Genomic DNA, 19,456 nt, shown 5'->3' with positions numbered 1-19,456 from the left:
GTTGTCGGCTTTACCTTACATTCGTTTGATAATTTGCGACGTAATTTAAATTCACTATGTTCATTTATACGAACACTTTTTTATTTCGGGATACCTATCTGAACTGAACTTTAAATTGAATATTGTGCATTCGAATAATAATGGAAACGTAAATTTTCATAATGTCCACCACATTCTTGATAAATACACAAGTTACATCACCGTACAATGTTGTCCTGAAAAATATATGTCAAATTCACAGCAATAATAATAATAACAACGAACTTAAAAACACAATTTACACATACACAAAGTCAAGTACCTAGTTAATGAGTGTCTATTTCACTAATTGCATTTATTAATTTTACTAGCTAAAAGTTAAATTATCAAATACAATTACTTTTTACTTACTGCGCTAGTTAGCTAGAACTTCAATTAATAAGTACAATTAGTTTTTCTTAGTCAATCGTTTGAGGCAATCGCGCAAAAAGTATGAAATCACTGCGAAATACAAATTAGCCTATTTGCCCAGAAGACTCGCGATAAACTAAAGTGGTGCTCAGTGCTCACTTAAAATAACGAAAAAATAATTCCTTAATAGGGAATTCCTCACAATTATAGTTTATCGATACTTTTTTATACTTATTTAGCAATCATCACCAAATACCTAAACATGGCTACTTTTTTGTGTTTTTCGAATATCTTAATAATTTTAACAAATTATTTATTAGATAAACTTTTTTTATTAGTTTTCAAAGAACTTTCTCCCACGTACAACCTAGCAGGCTGTGGAATGAACGTCCTTGTGCGGTGTACCGTGGACAAATGTCAAAAAAAGTATGTACAAATTTCTAAAGGTCTAGCAATGCTCATTTCTCCATAAAAAATCCTGAGTATCAAACGGGCAAGTTGGTACGATTTTTAACAATTAGATTGCTTTGTATTACGTAAGATGTAAGGCATACCTACCCTACAATTCTATTTTATCTATACTTTCCTACAAGATAAACTAGCCTACAAACTATAACAATTATTAATAAATTAATGAATGGGTCAATTTTGTAAAAAATAAATTATTTTCGTAAGTTTAACTTACAAAACCACTGTTTTCTGAGTAATTTCTTGAGCAGCAAATAGGTAAGTTGGTACGATTTTTTATAGGTTACTTTCGAATTACGTACCATGTCAAACAAGTAATAAACCGTTATTGTTAAGTTCTTCCCTATTCACAATAATTATCTCTCAACTCCTTTATAATTTATAAAAACAAAATCACGAAGCTGTTTAGTTTTAAATACCTAGGGTGTAGTGTATTTTTACAACAATCATTACAGAACAATTTTAAAATAAACTTAAATAACTTATTGTCTATCGATTACAACTCCCTTTAAAGAAAGCTAATTATCGATAAAAGATATCTTTACACTACCCCCCCGCCCGTACGAATTTCGAGCTTGCTTTGAATATAAAATATCCTGAGATGAGAATTTAAAAATATTTGCTTTACTGGCAAATTCCTCAGCAGCTGCAGCTCCCGTAAAACTGTCACTCTGGAACTTTCCCGTTGGCTCAAAACCTCCTTTGGAACGTAAACTTGCTATGTGCTTCAAGAATTCAAGCTGATTAGAATTAATATTATTTTCTACTCGTATTAGATATGCTTTGTAAGCCTCAGCAACTCGACGTTTTAACGACTTTCTCATATCCGAAAAGGCCCGCAAGTCATCTGGCCGCTGGTTTTTCCTCAAATTTCTATGTTATTTAAGTTTAAGATTAGTGTATTTTATAATATCAACCGTGAACCAAACAGGATATCGTTTACTAGTAAATTTAGGGTGAGATTTTCTAGGCATACAGTTATCAAAGACTTTGTAAATCATGTCATAAAACACATCCACGAGTAGGTACTGCGTCATTAACATTATAAGATTGTAAAACCGGTTCCCAGTCTAGCAAAAAGATAGAAAATAACTATAGTAATGTTTAACTGTGGTTGTGGCGCTATTTAAATTAAGGTCACCCACAATGATTATATTACCCTTAAAACTACTTAAAAAACTTTCAGTTTTGCAAAACCAAGTGAAATAGTTTTCGTCACTTGTGCTAGGCTTAACATACACGACGACTACTTCTCCACTGGCGGTTTAGTTGAGTTACGCCCTGCGCAGTGCCGGAGCAAAGTCGGCCGCACGCGCCCCTAGTAGGCTTCCTCCACACGGCGTGGGTCTGTCGCGGCGCAGAAAGCACCAGTCGCCGCTCTAGAGCTCCGCGTCGGTAACCGATGAGTCAAGGAAGCTTTCAGTCACTGCGACAATGTTGTGCTCGAGTAACGTTAAGTTATTACGCCACATTGAGTGTTTCGTTTTTATCCCACGAACGAATCAAAATTGATAGGGCATTTGTAATTAAATCCAAAAAAAAATCTTTCATCATACTAATATCCTGGTTTTGAGGCTATAGGAGGCTCGTCAGTGTCTGATGTATTGGATTTATTTCATTAAATTTCCACTACAATATATACGAGTAATAATAGGCCTCCTATCAAGTGAATGAGTCAATAAAATAGCGATAAATGTTTCAAAACAAGAAACTATTACAAAACAAAGGGATTATCTGATATTTGATTATTTGATTTGAAGTGTTATATTATAAAGTTCAATCAGTTGATAATTGTCGCGTGAGGGTGAAGCTGTTTATGTTATATAAGTAATAGTAAAAAATGACAGCGAACAAAAAAGAACAATTTCCCTATGAAATTGAGAGGCTAAGTGATGAAGAAAATAAAGAAGTAACAAGGTGCTTTAATGGTGAGGCTGATTTTATTGAGTTACAACATTTGATCGATAATTTTGATAAGAATAAATAATTTGACTTATGAGTTCAAAGACACCGTTTCTAATTCAAAAGCTTGAAAATTAGCACAGGTAAATAGTTCTGTCGTGAGGCTATAGATGCTCACGCAGAGAAATGGATACAATATTTAACTTGCAGTGGATGATTCATGAAGAGCGCGCCGAACATATGTTTCACTTCTTCATCCGTTAATTTTGTACCAATAAATAGATTGATATATTAAAAATAATATTTTTAGAGTAAATTGACCAATGGCAAAATATTTACCTTCATGAAACAATGCTATATTGTCCTAAGACTACGTCATCAGTTGCGATGCTGTCTCAAACTATTTTCGAGTGAAACAGCGCTATAGAAGTGAGCGACACGACAATAGCGATGAAGTGACGTATTATTGGCCTTAGCCCATCGTAGGAAGAGAATACCAGGCAGAGTATATTATTATAGCATGCTTGAAAGCATCTAATCCATATTGTTTTACAACAAAATGTTATTAGTTCATAAAAATTACAATAAAAGTTGATAATTTTTAAGTTGTTAGTGTTTTGATACAATCTTATAACAAACAGACTTCATGACTGTTTTATTTGAGTTGAGTTTGAGAGTAAATATAGTTAGCTTTAGATATAATATTATAAATTACAGCCCTACTGTACTTCGTTATTACTTATTATACATATTTTAAGGTGGCGTTGTTTGGAAGTTTATTCGCATTGGTCCACAAAAATACTTTTTCCCAAACATTTATGAAAATTTTGCCGAGCGCATTTACAACTTAGAGCTGCGGAAGGACGATATTTTCGTTGCATCATTCCCTAAATGTGGTAAGTACTATCTGTGCGGCACCCTTTTTTTTAGAGCAGGATTTACATTTACGTATTTACACCGCGAACGGGGTCCAAATGTCGGGCTCGGGTGTAAGCATCCCCTACCAACTAAAAACCTCCTGTGTGCTGATAGCCCTAAAGGTTTTTACAGTGAAGTCGGGTGGGGGCCTAGGAAGCCAAGGAGAAGCCCGACAGGAGCCTTCGAGGCTGATATTCTGAGCGGCACCGATTAGAACAATGAAACAAAGGAAGAGAACCTTCCCTTTAAACATATGTTTAGTCTCAGTAGCCCTGTATTTTACTAGCAAACTACCAATCTATCTCTACTGTTTTTTTTACTGGAACGAAGTAAAAACAGAAAAAAAATGCGAAATCAGCGACGTGCGACTGCATCGTACTGTACTGGCATCTTACACATTTGTGACTTAAAATTTTTGGTGAAAAGATAAAAACATTTAATAATATTTGCTTAGGATACAATTGAGTGCATTGCCTAGAAATAATTAGGGATTATAATATAAGATAAAATTTACATTAATAAAAAACACATTGTTTAAAGTTTAGTTTACAGAAAAAGTTATTGATCATGATTGAATTTTGTTTCAAGCATGAAGGTTATTTTTCATGATAAACTAAATTTGATATCATCTTCAATGTTATTTAACTGTTTAATAAATGACCCCACAGTGTTTTTATAGTTATTCAAGTTATTCTTGCCTCTATATTATGTATATGCACTTTCAATACCGTCAATAACTGTTTCTATTATTTTATTTGTCAGCTTCCCAGCTGCGACAACTATATCATCGCAAATAAACCATTTCAAAGCAGGGTTTTTTATTCCGACCATTTTTTATGCGACCGTGCCTATTCAGCATTCTGATAAATACCCACAGGTTTTCCCTGTTTAGTGATAGAGCTTCATTCGCTATTCTGCTGTTAATTGCCATCACTGCTTCGAAATGGATATTAATTTATTAATATTAGCTATCAATTGCTTAAAATAAATTTTACTTAAATTTAACAAGTAAAATAACTTTTAACTAACAATGACTTCAATCCAACTTGAATTATTTTTTGTTTAGGTACAACATGGCTTCAAGAGTTGGTCTGGCTCATCAATAATAACTTAGATTACGATAGAGCTAAAACCGTCATTCTCAATAAAAGGTTTCCATTTCTTGAGTAAGTGTAAAATTTCAGATCATCTTTTTTTAGTTTTTAGTCAGTCATTTATGAGTACTGTCACTCGAAAATAAAACATATTTCATCCAATACTCCAATTACACCTTTCTTCTTTCGGGTGTGATCAAAATTTCCTCATGTTCATTCATTAATTTCTTCAAAAGTATGATCTCTTGTTAATATCTTGTTCTACTTTGTTATTACGAGAAGTTGCATAAATTGATGTCTTGAAGAATGCAGAATATGATTACTGATCTCTGATCACTGTTCGCCACAACATGCTGGATTAGCTCGTTGGCCAAATGTGGAAACCGCAACTTTTTCTTACCTCAACTTGCCATAAACTGGGTTTTTATATTATATTTTTTTAATCAATTGGTCATAATAAAAATACAAACCAGATAGATTCATCCTGTAACATTGTTAATTGTGATTTGCAGCTGCAATAACATAATAATAAAACCTCTACTTGATACCTAGGCATTTTTGAAAATGAGCGTGCAAACAGTTTCATGCCACCTATTTTTGACCTACATGAGAAATTTGCGAAAAAGATTACCATTCCTTACATTTTATGCTATTAAAAGTTGCATATTATAATAAAAAAAAAAGAAATATAAGGTATAATATAATAAATATAAAGTACAATAGATTTATAATGTGTCGATATAATATCTACAGAATTGAAGGTGTGGTAGGAACCATAAACACCGAGTCAAATGAGATTATTAAAAATAAAATGGAGGGAGCTAAGAAGGCGCTTATACCAATGACATTTGATGATATTCTGACGATGCCAACTACATCGCCCCGCTTTATCAAGACTCATTTGCCTCTGTCACTACTACCTCCGACTTTACTCAACAACAATAAGGTATGTAAATGTATTATCCTTTTGAGGTGATCCAGCCCTGGTTAGCATTAAAAGGTACAGAATGTGATAGTCGTGGAAAAATACGTGTTGCTAAAAATTTGTTGTCCCTTGATATACTTAGGTATTATTAAAGTAAAATATACCATTGAACAATTTTCAGTGGAGCTAGGCAGGTTTGTTGCTTTGTTCTTTAAATGGTTTCGCCCTGTCCATAACAATGGAGTGCCGCTCACGATTCTTGAAGAACCCAACATCTAAGCGGTACTGTGAATGCGCTCGTCACTTTGAGACATATCAAAGATGTTGAAGAGTGACCAACCCGTCATATTTTTCGTACAAACGCTCGTACGTACCTAATTATGGCCTTTTAACGCATTGTTCCTAAAAAAATTAACTAATAGTATAAATTAAAAACTGACAAAGGTATCATAAGCATTGTATCTAGGTTTCTATGAAAGCATAAAATACAAATTGCAAATTCAGTATAGCCCTCAAAATATCTGCTTATTTGCACAAATTTTACCTGAAATTTTGGACGGTCATAATGTCTGTGTTTTGGTTACATTTTATTTAGCACCTTATCTCAATCGGCATAACAGACTGCATGTAACGGGCAAACCAGTGGGAGGCTACTTTGCACAGGAAGCCTGCTAGATTATGGGTACCTCAACAGCGCCCATTTCTGCCGTGAAGCAGTAATGTGTAAGCATTACTGTGTTTCGGTCTGAAGTGCGCCGTAGCAAGTGAAATTACTAGGCAAATGATTATGTCTCAAGGTGACGAGCGCAATTGTAGTGCCGCTTAGAATTTTTGGGTTTTTCAAGAATCCTGAGCGGCACTGAATTGTTATGGGTAGGGCGTATCAATTACCATTAGCTGAACGTCCTGCTCGTCTCGTCCCTTATTTTCATAAACAAAAGCTCGCGTATGTAATGGAGATTATATATGATAAATATTATATATTTAGAAATTTGTAAGGATTACTCAAAAATAAATATTTCCTGGAAGAAGTTTTATGTAATTTCCGCACACTATTTTTCGTTCAATGTTATCGCTTTCTTTTGCTTGCCGTCAACAGGCGATAAGCTTTAGATTAAAGAAAATGTTTTTCGACTAAGTTCATGTTGACGATAGACAGGACCGGGAAGGGATCTCACTACCCCAGTTTCACTAGCTACAAAAGTCACTGCAAATCCTAGCCCACATCCTGTGGAAAGAAGTCTGGTATTGTCGGATATTTTTCACGATTATGAAAAGTTAACATTGTATTTCTAACTATTTTACATATTTTTTAATTAGATGGTGTATATAACTCGTGAGCCGAGAGACGTGGTAGTCTCATTCTACTACCATACTAAGCTGATGAGGATTATGAACGATGAACCCGACTTTAAAACATTTTGGAAATTTTTCAAAAATTCTGAAGGTAAGGCTCGACAAATAAATTTCTCGGGTCGTTTTTTCTTTTTAAATCCATCAAAATTAGGTATGTTAAGAGGAAACTTTAGCAGTAATTCTCATATGAATGTTTTCTCCTTGATTTCCCCATCAAGATTTTTTTCTAGTAAGTTTATATCATTTTATGTGTCTGTATCTTTTATATACATGTAGTACAAAACTTTTCAAGGCGTGCTTATAACGGCGTAATGAAAGCTGCATACAGAATTGGCTTAGAAATCAATAAAATATACATAGTCATAAATCCAGCAACAATAACCGGAATTATAAAACATTCCGAGACATATCTACATCCGTCGTATTCAGTTCTTAAATTGTTGTTACAATTATTGGTTTTCCTTTGAAGGAGGAGTCGAGAACGAAATCTTGATTTCTTATACTGCGTGAATCAGAAAGGGTATAATAACATCCCTTCAATGGTACGTTATTTGGGTCACATGGCATAGTATGGTGATGTTTGAATTTAATAAGTAAATAAAAAATAATAAAAAAACTCCCTTACGAAATAAAAATATTATTTATCAATTTCTTTTCTTAGACAACCCTAACTTTTTAAGAGACCGCCATTTTTAGGCGGAGCCGTTCCTTGTAAACAAATTATGATAACCTACCTACGGACTTAAGGAATTAAACATACACAAAGCGTAGGTATTTACCATTCTTTTTAATTGTATCTTGAGCAGCTTTTAAACACTCCTGACGCCTACATGTTCGTGTAATATTTTTTGAACTTGACTCATACCAATGCCTAGGCTTGCCCGTATCTGCTGATAGGTCTCTCTCCTCTATCATGAGTCGCACAGCACTGATGTTATATTCAGAATCGCTGTTAAAGGACGTCCCTCACGCGGATCATGATTGAGATTGCTAAGTCCACGCTTAAACTCGTTAAACCAATTGTAAATAGTGGCACGAGATGGGGCTTCATTAAGAAATGCTAATCGCAGCCTATCATAACTTTGTTGTTGAGTAAGCCCACAACGAAAGTCTCTCAAAAATTTTCTCGCGTTAGGTTCATTTTCACGTGTAACAAGAACAAATTCAAATTCACAAAAACAAATGACAAATGAATGCAATATACTACTTTAGGTTTCTAACTAACCAGTTCTAAACATTTTTAGTATTACCCACGTAAAGCTGCAGAGTTTGTAATTTATGTAATATAATTGAATACATTCAAATTCAAATTCAAATATTTCTATTCAAAATAGGATGTGAAATCACTTATTGAAAGTCAAAAAATCTACCACCCATTCCAAAATGAATGCCTCAGGCCTGAGAAGAATGGGCGCAACAAACTCAGCGGGCTTTTTTTTCCATCAAAAATATGTTTTACAAATAAAGTAACATTTACAAAGTAACATTGTACAATTAAACTTATTATTTAATAGCCTGAGGGCGGTCCCTCCAGTCCCATTCTGTGGTATCATTAAGAAAGTCATTTATGTTATAGTAACCTTTACCACACAAACGTTTTTTAACAATTCTTTTGAATAACGTAATACTTTTGTTTTGAACTTTTTCTGGGATCTTGTTGTAAAAGAATATACATCGCCCCACAAAAGACTTACTTACTCGAATTAGCCAAGTAGTAGGCATCACCAGTTTATGTCTGTTCCTGGTATTAACATTATGGTTATGACAGTTTCTGGCAAATTCACTTATGTGCCTATGAACATACATTACATTATCAAGATTATATTGAGAAGCAACAGTCAAGATGTTAGATTAAAATATTTAGTAATTGTTAAGCTTGGTGAAAAATAGTAAACCTTATACTCTACTTACACACTGATGCTCCTGATACTCTATATCCATCTCAAACTCTCATAGCCTGAATTTTTTGAAATTTGAAATTGAAAATGATGAAATTTTAACTGTTTTCAATAATCCCAATTCTTTTTTTATGTCTTCATAAATATACAGTTTATATGAAGCGACTGGTTATTTTTTCAATAAATTTAAATGAGTATTTTTAATCGGGATCTTTTCAGAAGTTTCACTTCTACCGTGTGTGACTTGCACATACACACATATTTTGTTAAAGTATAAATACTGACACGGGAGTGGGTCAGGGATTGGAAATAATACTCCGCTTATAGGAACGAGTCTTTATTTGCGTTCACTTTTTCTGAACTTGCACTTCGCCGGTCTGCCGCTGTTCCTCTTGTGGGCGGCGGTACCTTCAACGCGTCACACCGCACCGAACACTAAGTCTCTTCTATCTTCTTCCTCTTGGAACACTTCCACTTTTCACTACTTCTTCTTTTCTTCTTCTTCTTCTTTACACTTTCGAGTCAGAACTAGAGCTGCCGTAGGCCACGCTTAGTACGGCTTATATACCCCCGGATCCGTTCTATTTTCAAAATGATTCTCCCATGCCATCTTTAAATTTAAATTGTACTAGAAAATTCTTTTAACTATTTTTATCCTGCTTACACATTTTCCATCCCTTTTTTTCTGTTCGATTTGATCCTGAACTTACTAGAAATTTCCTTTAACTTCACAAAACCCAAAAAAATCCATACACTGGTAGGTGTATCGAACCCGGGTCTACAGCGTCTAAAGTAAACACTTTTCCGCTGAGCTACGAGTAATGCTGACGGAGCTGTTGAAATTAACAATGTCTTGAAGTTTGACAATTCTCGTCATATACTTCGAAGGGTTGCTACGCAATACTGCCCCCTCCCAAGACATGATCGTCCCGATCATCGTTGCTTCCGTAGTACTTAGCCACCCGATCGACATGTACGATTTTCGGGGGACTTCGAGGGGTACGCTGGATCCTGAGAGTCACATCATTTATCCTTGTGATTACTTTGTATGGTCCCTCCCAACTTGGTTGGAGCTTCGGAGACTTCCCCTTTCGCCTTACAGGATTGTGTAACCAAATCAGGGTTCCCTCTTCAAAACTAGGAATAATAGCTCTTCGATCGTAGCGGGTCTTCATCCGTTCACTTGCCTTAAGCCCAGTTGTTCTAATTTCCTCGTAGATGTCAACCATCTTTTTCCGTAACTCATCCACATATTCTGTTATACTTTTCGGAGTATCCGGTGGACAGCCTGAGAGTAAATCAGCTGGCAATTTCAATTCCCTTCCAAAATTGGCGTACGCAGGAGTCACCGTTGTCGTCTCGTGTATTGCGCTTCTATACGACATAAGAAACAGTGGAATGTACTCATCCCAGTTATCCTGATGACTGTCCACTACTTTTGCCAGATGTTGCTCCAATGTTTGGTTAAACCTCTCCACCATACCGTCCGACTGTGGATGATATGGCGTAGTTCTGGTCTTATGGATTCCCAAGATCTTGCAAACTTCTTGAAATACTTGTGATTCGAAGTTCCGCCCTTGGTCACTGTGCAACTCCAAAGGCACACCGAATCTGCAGAAAACTTCATTCACCAGCTTCGTCGCAACGGTAATTGCTTCTTGATTCGGTAGAGCAAATGCTTCCGGCCACTTCGTGAAATAATCCATCACCACCATTATGTAACGGTTTCCAGATTTGGTGACTGGGATCGGTCTGGCCATATCCAGAGCTACTCTTTCCCACGGAGCCCCAACATTGTACAACTTCATAGCTCCTCTGCTTCTGGTCTGAGGTCCTTTGACAGCAGCACAACTCTTGCATTTTCGGCACCAGTCTTCCACATCATCACGGCAATGCAACCAGTAAAATCGTTCTTTAATTTTTGTGAGAGTTCTTCTTATTCCCAAATGTCCACCTGAAGAACCATCGTGATAAGCTCTCAGGATCTCGTTCACCTTCTCCCTGGGAATGACCAGTTGCAGATGGCAATCCTTTCCTTGCGGGGTTTCCCATTTACAGCAGAGCAACCCGTCATGCATCACCAAACTGTTCCATTGTGCCCAGAGACTCTTGGTAGCCGTACTGTGTCTAGCCACTTCAGACCATTTTGGTTTAAGTGATTCACTTGCTAGCCAATGTTAAAGTGGTTGAAGATCCTTATCATTTTCCTGAGCTCTCCTCATTGCATCGTTGCTCCAGTTCTCGTCGATCGAATCTGTTCTGATCAGCCGGATCATAAAATTCTCTTTCTCCTCCTGACGAATGCAATGTTTGCATTCCATCGGACAAGGTCTTCTAGATAACGCATCTGCATTTCCATGACTTTTTCCTCCTCGATGCTCGATTTCAAAGTCATACTCTTGAAGTTGCTCAATCCATCTGGCCACTTGTCCTTCCGGATTCTTGAATTCTAGTAACCACTTCAAGGCGGCATGATCAGTCCTTAGGAGGAATTTGCGACCCAACATTTCTTTGGACTCAACTTCAAATTGGCACCCTGCAGTTTTGTGAAGACTTTTTCGAGCTTCTTAAGATGATCTTCAAAACTTCGTCCCATAATGATTATGTCATCCAAGTAGACAAGGCAGGTTTCTCCCAACATACCTGCCAGCACATGCTCCATCAACCTTTCGAAAGTAGCTGGGGCGTTGCATAATCCGAAGGGCATTGTTTTGAACTGCCATAACCCTTTTCCGGTTGAAGAAGCCGTCTTCTCCTTGTCTTTAGGGTCCAGATCGACTTGCCAGTAGCCACTTTTCAAATCAAGAGTAGAGAACCACGTCATGCCACAAAGTGAATCTAATGTGTCATCGATTCTTGGCAATGGATAACTGTCTTTCTTAGTTACATCGTTCAAACGCCGATAGTCCACACAAAATCTAGTTGATCCATCCTTCTTCTTCACCAGAACCACTGGAGAACACCATGGACTCGATGACAGTTCTATCACACCATTTTCTTTCATATCCCGAATCATGTCTTCCACTTCTTGTTCGCGTGCAAACGGAATACGTCTTGGTCTTTGCCGTATCGGAACAGTGTCTCCTGTGTCGATCTTGTGTTTCACCAAACCAGTTCTTCCCATGTCCCCGTCGTTCTTTGAGAAAATCCCAGAGTAGCGTAGCAGGAAAATTCTCGATTTTATTAAGTGTAGCTTGGTAAGATTGTCCTTACAGCTATCCTCATGAGGATTAAACACGGGAACCATCGCAATCTGGGAGTTTCCCACAACAGTCCTGGCTGGGATCCATGTCGTGTCCGATGTCTCCCTTTCTATTATAGCGCATTTACAAGGTCTCCCTCTGTCATCCCTTGGCAGGACTACCGGGACTAGGGTCTGCGATCTCGGATTTAAAGTAGTGTCTCTTAAGCACAACACTTTCCGCCTTTTATTGGAATTTCTTCACTTCCATGCTTCAATACACAATGTTTCATGTCAATGGTACACTGATGATTTCGAAGAAAATCCAACCCAATGATGCAGTCATCTGTGATATCCGCGATTACCACTTTTTGCCAGTACAACGTATCCCCGATTTTCTTGGCCACGATCTTCTCTCCCTGGACTGGTATGCGCTGGCCGGTAGCTGTTGTGAGTGTTAAGTTTACATTTTCTCGCATATGTCGTCTTCCGATGCTCTCTAGTCTTCTTTGGCTAACGACTGTACGTGAGGCTCCCGTATCCAAAGTGAAACGGCAAGATTTTCCATTTATCATTCCTTCTATAACTAAAGTGTTTCCGTCACACGTCTGCTTAGCGAAGATCCTTGGGGCTTTGCTATTACTGGCCAGCGCCCACCCCACTGCCCTGGCCTTTTCTAGTTTTCCTGCTGCTCCAGCGGTGATGTTGAGACCGCCGAATCCTTCCTACTTTGCGTTATGCTCTCACGCCTGGGGCAAGTGCTCCTAATGTGTCCTCGCTCCCCACAACCATAGCATACTGGGTTATATGCTTGCCTTCAGCTGGAATCTGCTGGTACAATACTGCGGAGTCTCAACGCCCGAGAATCGTGGCGAACCGCTTCCACTTCCAACGCATGCGCCACCGCTTTCTTCAAGCTGGTATGATGACTCAATCGTACGGCTGCTCTAACTTCGGTGTCCCGTATTCCATCGATGAAAACTTGGAGCAACATTTCTTCTATTGCAGCTGGCGACGACTGATATGCTTTACGCACTAGTTTCTCGGCTTCCACGGACCACTGCTGTAGAGTTTCGCTGGCCCTTTGACTGCGGTCCTTAAGTTGCGCCCGGTACACATGTTCGAGGTGTTTATCACCATAGCGTGCCTCCAACGCGTCAATAAGGTCTGTGTAGGTCACTTCCTCCTTCCCAGCGCCGAGTGCTTCCAATACGGAGAGTGCTTCATCACGGAGCGCTAGTGTGAGGGCAGAGTGTGCTTCTAGGTCACTCCAACCACTTGCTCTTCTGACCGTCTCTAATTGTAGCTTGAAGGCGGCCCAGGAGGACTTGCCGTCATAGGGGGGTACTTTCAAACTTCTGGTCGATGTGATTCCGCAGGTGACTCCTGGGTTGGCTGAAGGACCCCCACACACGACCTTCCTATTGAGCTGATGAATAGTTGCTTCCATCTCCCCCATCTTCCTTTCCACAGTGTCAATCCGGGCGATCTCCTTTTCTACAGTATCAATCCTGGCGATCTCCTTTTCTACAGCGTCAATCCGGACGGAGTTTTTCTGCACCACTGATAAAATTTTCTTGGAGAGGCCTTCATGCAGACCTCGCAGCTGCTCCTCCTGTCGACGTGCTTGCTCTTCCTGCAAGGCTCGCAGCTGCTACTCCTGTCGACGCACTTGCTCCTCCTGTCGGAGCGCTTGTTCCTCTTGCAAGCCCCGCAGCTGCTCCTTCTGTCGGCGCGCTTGCTCCTCCTGTCGGCGCGCTTGTTCCTCTTGCAAGCCCCGCAGCTGCTCCTCCTGTCGGCGCGCTTGTTCCTCTTGCAAGCTCCGCAGCTGCTCCTCCTGTCGGCGCGCTTGCTCTTGCATCATGGCGGCCATCTGCTGCATGAGCGCGCTGATGTCTACGGCAGGAGACTGCGGTGCTGACACGGTCGCACTGAGTCCAGAGCCGGATGCTTGTTGTGACTCATCCTCTGCCGCTGCAGCTGCTCCCGCTCGCAGTCCACTTTTGTGGGCGTGGGTTTGAATCCCACTTCTGACACCAATTGACACGGGAGTGGGTCAGGGATTGGAAATAATACTCCGCTTATAGGAACGAGTCTTTATTTGCGTTCACTTTTTCTGAACTTGCACTTCGCCGGTCTGCCGCTGTTCCTCTTGTGGGCGGCGGTACCTTCAACGCGTCACACCGCACCGAACACTAAGTCTCTTCTATCTTCTTCCTCTTGGAACACTTCCACTTTTCACTACTTCTTCTTTTCTTCTTCTTCTTCTTTACACTTTCGAGTCAGAACTAGAACTGCCGTAGGCCACGCTTAGTTCGGCTTATATACCCCCGGATCCGTTCTATTTTCAAAATGATTCTCCCATTCCATCTTTAAATTTAAATTGTACTAGAAAATTCTTTTAACTATTTTTATCCTGCTTACACATTTTCCATCCCTTTTTTTCTGTTCGATTTGATCCTGAACTTACTATAAATTTCCTTTAACTTCACAAAACCCAAAAAAATCCATACACTGGTAGGTGTATCGAACCCGGGTCTACAGCGTCTAAAGTAAACACTTTTCCGCTGAGCTACGAGTAATGCTGACGGAGCTGTTGAAATTAACAATGTCTTGAAGTTTGACAACTCTCGTCATATACTTCGAAGGGTTGCTACGCAACAATACCTAAGTATTTAAGCATACTCTATATGAGTGTTTTACATAGTACACTCACATCAAATACTTATTATAAGATATAGGTTGGCAATCAGTAGGATACGTAATTATTTATTATATATATAATTTTAGGTTATAATTTCCTTATTGCTACGTATAAAGTACTGCTGTCATCTCTGGTCAGGCACACATCAGTATCAGCTTGAACCATTTTACCACATGCATCGGAGAGCTGCACGAATTGTCGGTGAACGGCAAGGTTACTTGGCGTTGCGTAGTGACGTCGCTAGATTGTGAGTCCTCGAAGAGCTGTTTCACTTGATTTCTGCCACCCAATTCCACCTTCGAACGACATTCCACAAATTATGATATCACCATCTGGATGTTTGATGTTCCTCCACAATGCAGTTTTCAAGGAACTTTCTTCCACGTAGAGCAAAGCTATGGAATGAGCTTCCTTGTGCGGTGTTTCCGAGACGATACGATATGGTACCTTAAAAAAAGCGCATACACCTTCCTTGAAGGCCGGCAACACTTCTATGATTCCTCAATTGTTGCAAGAGAATGTGGGGGTGGTGATAACTTAACAGGTGATACGTTCGCTCGTTTGTCCTCCTCTTCCATATAAAAAGTATTAAAATGCGGAATCATATCTTATAAATAATGTATGGGCACAATGATAAACGAATTGATCATCCAGATAGTAGAATGTTCTCGAACTAGGAACAACAGTAGCTGTAAAGTTAGAGTCTCCACGGGGTGGGTGTGATTGCCCGCGCGTGGCATCGAATAATAGTCTTTCAATATTTTTGATCAGAACTAAACAGCGTAAGTCCCAATACTTATTCAATTAATTAAGATGAAAATTAAAGAACCAACGTAATATTTGCCTTTGGTAACGGATCACTAAGCATAATTTCTATATATTTTTATCGCTTTTATGGAAGATGTAGTTCTCAAGCAAATTACCAAATCGCTACAAGTAGACATCGTTTTCGTATAAAAAAAAGTATCGAACAAATATCTTCCAATCGTTGAACGGAAGGCAAAGGAAAGAAAAGGGTTTGAAAATGTATATATTTAAATTTGTCTTTGATAAGATATTTCATTTAGTTGTAAAATCTAGAGAATTTGAGCCTAGCCTTAACTGCATATTTTCTTAAAGTTCGACTGTCTTAAATCTGAATTTGCAATAAACTTTTTTAAGCTCCACAACACTTCTATAACTGTGCCAGTAATATTCTCAAATGCGTAAAACCTCTTTTGGTATTGTATTTTTTAAGGCAACGGACGAAATTAAAGTGGCCGTTTTTTTGCAAATGAGTTTATTATTTTGTTTTGATTCAAGTAATTTTGGTTAAATTATTTATTTTGATGTTGCAGTGATCTGGGCACCATTTTTCCAACACGTTCAAGAGGCATGGGTGCAGCGTAATCATCCCAATCTGTTGTTTTTATTCTACGAAGATCTTCTAAACGTAAGTATAACGTAACTGAAAATAACTCGAACATTACTTCTTTAAATTTGACTCTTAACAATACTATCGTTATTTGACTACATTCTAAAAACCAAAACCAACCAAAAATATTCTCATTGATAACTGAAAAATGTTTTACAAGTATAAAAACAATATTAAGCTATTATAAGAGACCATAAATTAGTCAAAACATAAAAAAAAACTCAAAATAGTGACGAGTGCTATTAAATGTATCAAACCGCATACTTACACAGTAAACAAGTATACGAGCTATTATATATATTAACTAATAACGTTAAATGGTATATTAACAATATAAAAATAAAAAAACCCGAAAAACCGGTACCGGTCACGAGTATGATCCAGCCATTGCTATGTGATTACCGCCAACCAAATTCTCTAGCACTTCACATTCCATATTGACTAGAAATGTTTTACAAATTATTATCCTTCATACAGGACCTTCGAGGCAATGTGCAGCGTGTTGCAGAATTCTTCGGTAAATCACTGACAAACGAACAGTTAGATGAATTGTGTGAACATCTGACGTTTGACAATTTCAAGAAGAACAAGGCAGTCAACCTCGAAGATATGATTAAAACCGGTGTATTTTCGAAAGATGGCGCTTTCATAAGACAAGGTAAAACTGGTTTTTATACTTTTATAATACATAATATTATGTATAATATATAAGCTACTGCAACACTGATAATATTATGAAGAAAACTATTTTTTAAACTATTAGTATTTATTAAAATACATATTGATATTTGTTAGTGTAAGATTAGCATGTTAATTTTCTAGGACAGACTTTTAGGATTTCTACTAGGGTAGGTATATTATGTAAATTCAAACAAGTCCAATGCCCTATAATCATTATTGTTTTGGGTTAAATCCTGTCAAATATAACTTATACCTAAGTTATTCTTAATAATAAATATTTACATGACTCCAAAAACCGTAGTGTATATATGTCCTACGAGTGTCTGTCATTATAGCTAAAATTTTATTGTTGTAATGGTTGTAATTGTATAAATTATTGTTCTAAGCGCAATTCAATTTCCACAACTATTTCAATCTTCGAATATATCGTATATTTGTTACATATTATAATAATGTTAATTGTCGTTTTGATTATTTGATTACAATAATTATATGCGAATTAGATCGGGCTGTCGAAAAAACTTGCATTATAATGACAGTTGGATATGAAAATGAGTTCGCTTAAGCCCAAGCATATCAAAACTACATAAAATTCAATGTTGCAAAAATTTTAACATGACTGACATTTGGCGGTTTCCCTCTACCTATAATAAATTTAGATATATGAACAAAACTCACTGACGTACTATAAACATTAAAAAACTACACTCACAATCGCATGTTAAAAATTCGTGCAAAAATATGGTCAAAAATGATGATGTATTTTTTTTAGCAATTGAAATATAATTATTTAGCGAAATGATTAAAAACGCCAATTTAATTAAATAATTTTATTAATTTAAAAGGGCACTGCCTGAAATACGACACTTTAACCATTTAAGTTGGATATGCTGTTATTTGTACAGTTTTACTCTGAATCTGAAATCATTGCATGGCGTTTTATTCAAAGCGTGGTAAAAACTCTGACTAACAGGTGCGTAGGCAGAGTTTTGCTTCAGACACTTTTTAAGTGTGAATTTTTATCCTTTTTTATTTATTATTAATATGAGTCATGTTTATTGTACATCAAAAACAACTGGGCAAAAAAACTTTACAAAAAATCTATGCATCATTCGTAATACCAAAAACGACAATATGTTTATTTTATGGTTTATCAATTATTTAAAAAACCAGGGCATAACATAATAACCAACCTGACATAAGTATACCTTTTCGATCAAACATTGAATATTTTACTTTTTTCATTTTCTCCAGGCAAGTCCGGGTCTTGGCGAGACCACTTTGATCCTGAAATGACTTTAGAAGCGGATCGTTGGATCAGTGAAAATCTACAAAACACGGACCTGCGCTTTCCAAACATGGAAAGTTGAAGATACGTAATATTATCCTATTTAGAAACGTAAGCGGAATTTAGAATTCAGATGTAAATAATTTGTTATTTTCTTTTAAAGTGATAACGCTCACTTCTGGGATTAATTACACAAATTTAATTTGAAAACAAAATTTGTGAACGATGCGGGACTCCAACCCGCGACCTCTCACGTTCGGTGCGAGCGCTCTTACCACTGAGCCAACTGTTTGAGTGACGTATCGTTAATAAATCTTGTATGTCTTGTTTAACTCTCATTTGTGGCTTCATTGTTTAGATTTTAAAGAGCGACATCTTAAGTCAATTTTCCTAATATGCAAATATTAGGCTTGAGCAGGTTATCACTTGTAAAATGGATCCTGTAGATGAAGTCACAATCTGGGAGTTGAAAAAGACATTCAAAATTTATCAACAATACGTCACACGAACGGTTGGCTCAGTGTTAAGAGTGCTCGAATGGAACGCGAGAGGTCGCGGGTTCGAGTACCTCGTCGTTCATAAATTTTGTTTTCAAATTTAATATGTGTATTCAGATGTAATAAAACTTCTCATGATTTACACTGAGAGCTGTAGGAGTTATTATGTAAAATATTCTGACGACTTAGTAAATAAACTATCTACTTGTAAAAAAATTTACTAAAATTTTCTAAATAAATAATTAAAAATTATCTTTTTGTTTTATTGTACACTATAAAAGATCATCCCATTTTAAACTACATGACAGACTCATATTGAGTGTAGTATGTAATTTATTGGACCGCAAAAGCACGACAGATATGAATTTGTATACAACTTTTGCCAGCCGCGCACTGCTAGCATGTGTTTGACCAGTAGGTACAGCATTTTCGATTTATCTCGAAGAAAGCCGTCAAAATAATACTCAAATTATAAAATTGAGAAAACTATACTTATATGTTGAGACGAAAGAACATAAATTCAAATTCAAATATTTTTATTCAAAATAGGATTTGACATCACTTATTGAAAATCAAAAAAATACCACCCATTCCAAAATGAATGCCTCAGGTCTGAGAAGAATGGGCGCAACAAACTCAGCGGGCTCTTTTTTTTTCATCAAAAATATGTTTTACAATTAAAGTAACATTTACAAAGTAACATTGTACAATTAAACTTATTATTTAATAGCCTGTATTAT

At 37.2% G+C, this 19,456-nt stretch overlaps 1 protein-coding gene across 2 annotated transcripts; it reads left to right on the top strand.

The window, feature by feature from the left end:
- Positions 1 to 2,643: 2,643 nt before the first annotated feature.
- LOC126974884 (luciferin sulfotransferase-like) lies at positions 2,644 to 18,968 on the top strand. Of its 2 annotated transcripts, XM_050822586.1 has the most exons (8): positions 2,644 to 2,786; positions 3,519 to 3,656; positions 4,745 to 4,844; positions 5,526 to 5,718; positions 7,018 to 7,144; positions 16,174 to 16,268; positions 16,728 to 16,908; positions 18,186 to 18,968. In XM_050822586.1, exons 1-8 carry the CDS (start codon positions 2,699 to 2,701, stop codon positions 18,299 to 18,301), a joined length of 1,038 nt encoding a protein of 345 aa, XP_050678543.1. In that variant the 5' UTR covers positions 2,644 to 2,698; the 3' UTR covers positions 18,302 to 18,968. The 2 variants fall into 2 exon arrangements, with proteins under 2 accessions (XP_050678543.1, XP_050678544.1); XM_050822587.1 differs by lacking the exon at positions 4,745 to 4,844.
- The last annotated feature ends 488 nt before the right edge of the window (positions 18,969 to 19,456 follow it).

This window comes from Leptidea sinapis, chromosome 34 (assembly GCF_905404315.1).
Source record: "Leptidea sinapis chromosome 34, ilLepSina1.1, whole genome shotgun sequence".
NCBI lineage: Eukaryota > Metazoa > Arthropoda > Insecta > Lepidoptera > Pieridae > Leptidea > Leptidea sinapis.
This window is presented reverse-complemented; position numbering and strand designations above follow the sequence as displayed.

Coding starts and splice junctions, on each gene's coding strand:
- LOC126974884 (XM_050822586.1), top strand. CDS start 2,699: ATGACAGCGAACAAAAAAGAACAATTTCCCTATGAAATTGAGAGGCTA. Junction 4,845..5,525: donor AAAAGGTTTCCATTTCTTGA/GTAAGTGTAAAA, acceptor TAATATCTACAG/AATTGAAGGTGTGGTAGGAA. Junction 16,909..18,185: donor TGGCGCTTTCATAAGACAAG/GTAAAACTGGTT, acceptor CATTTTCTCCAG/GCAAGTCCGGGTCTTGGCGA.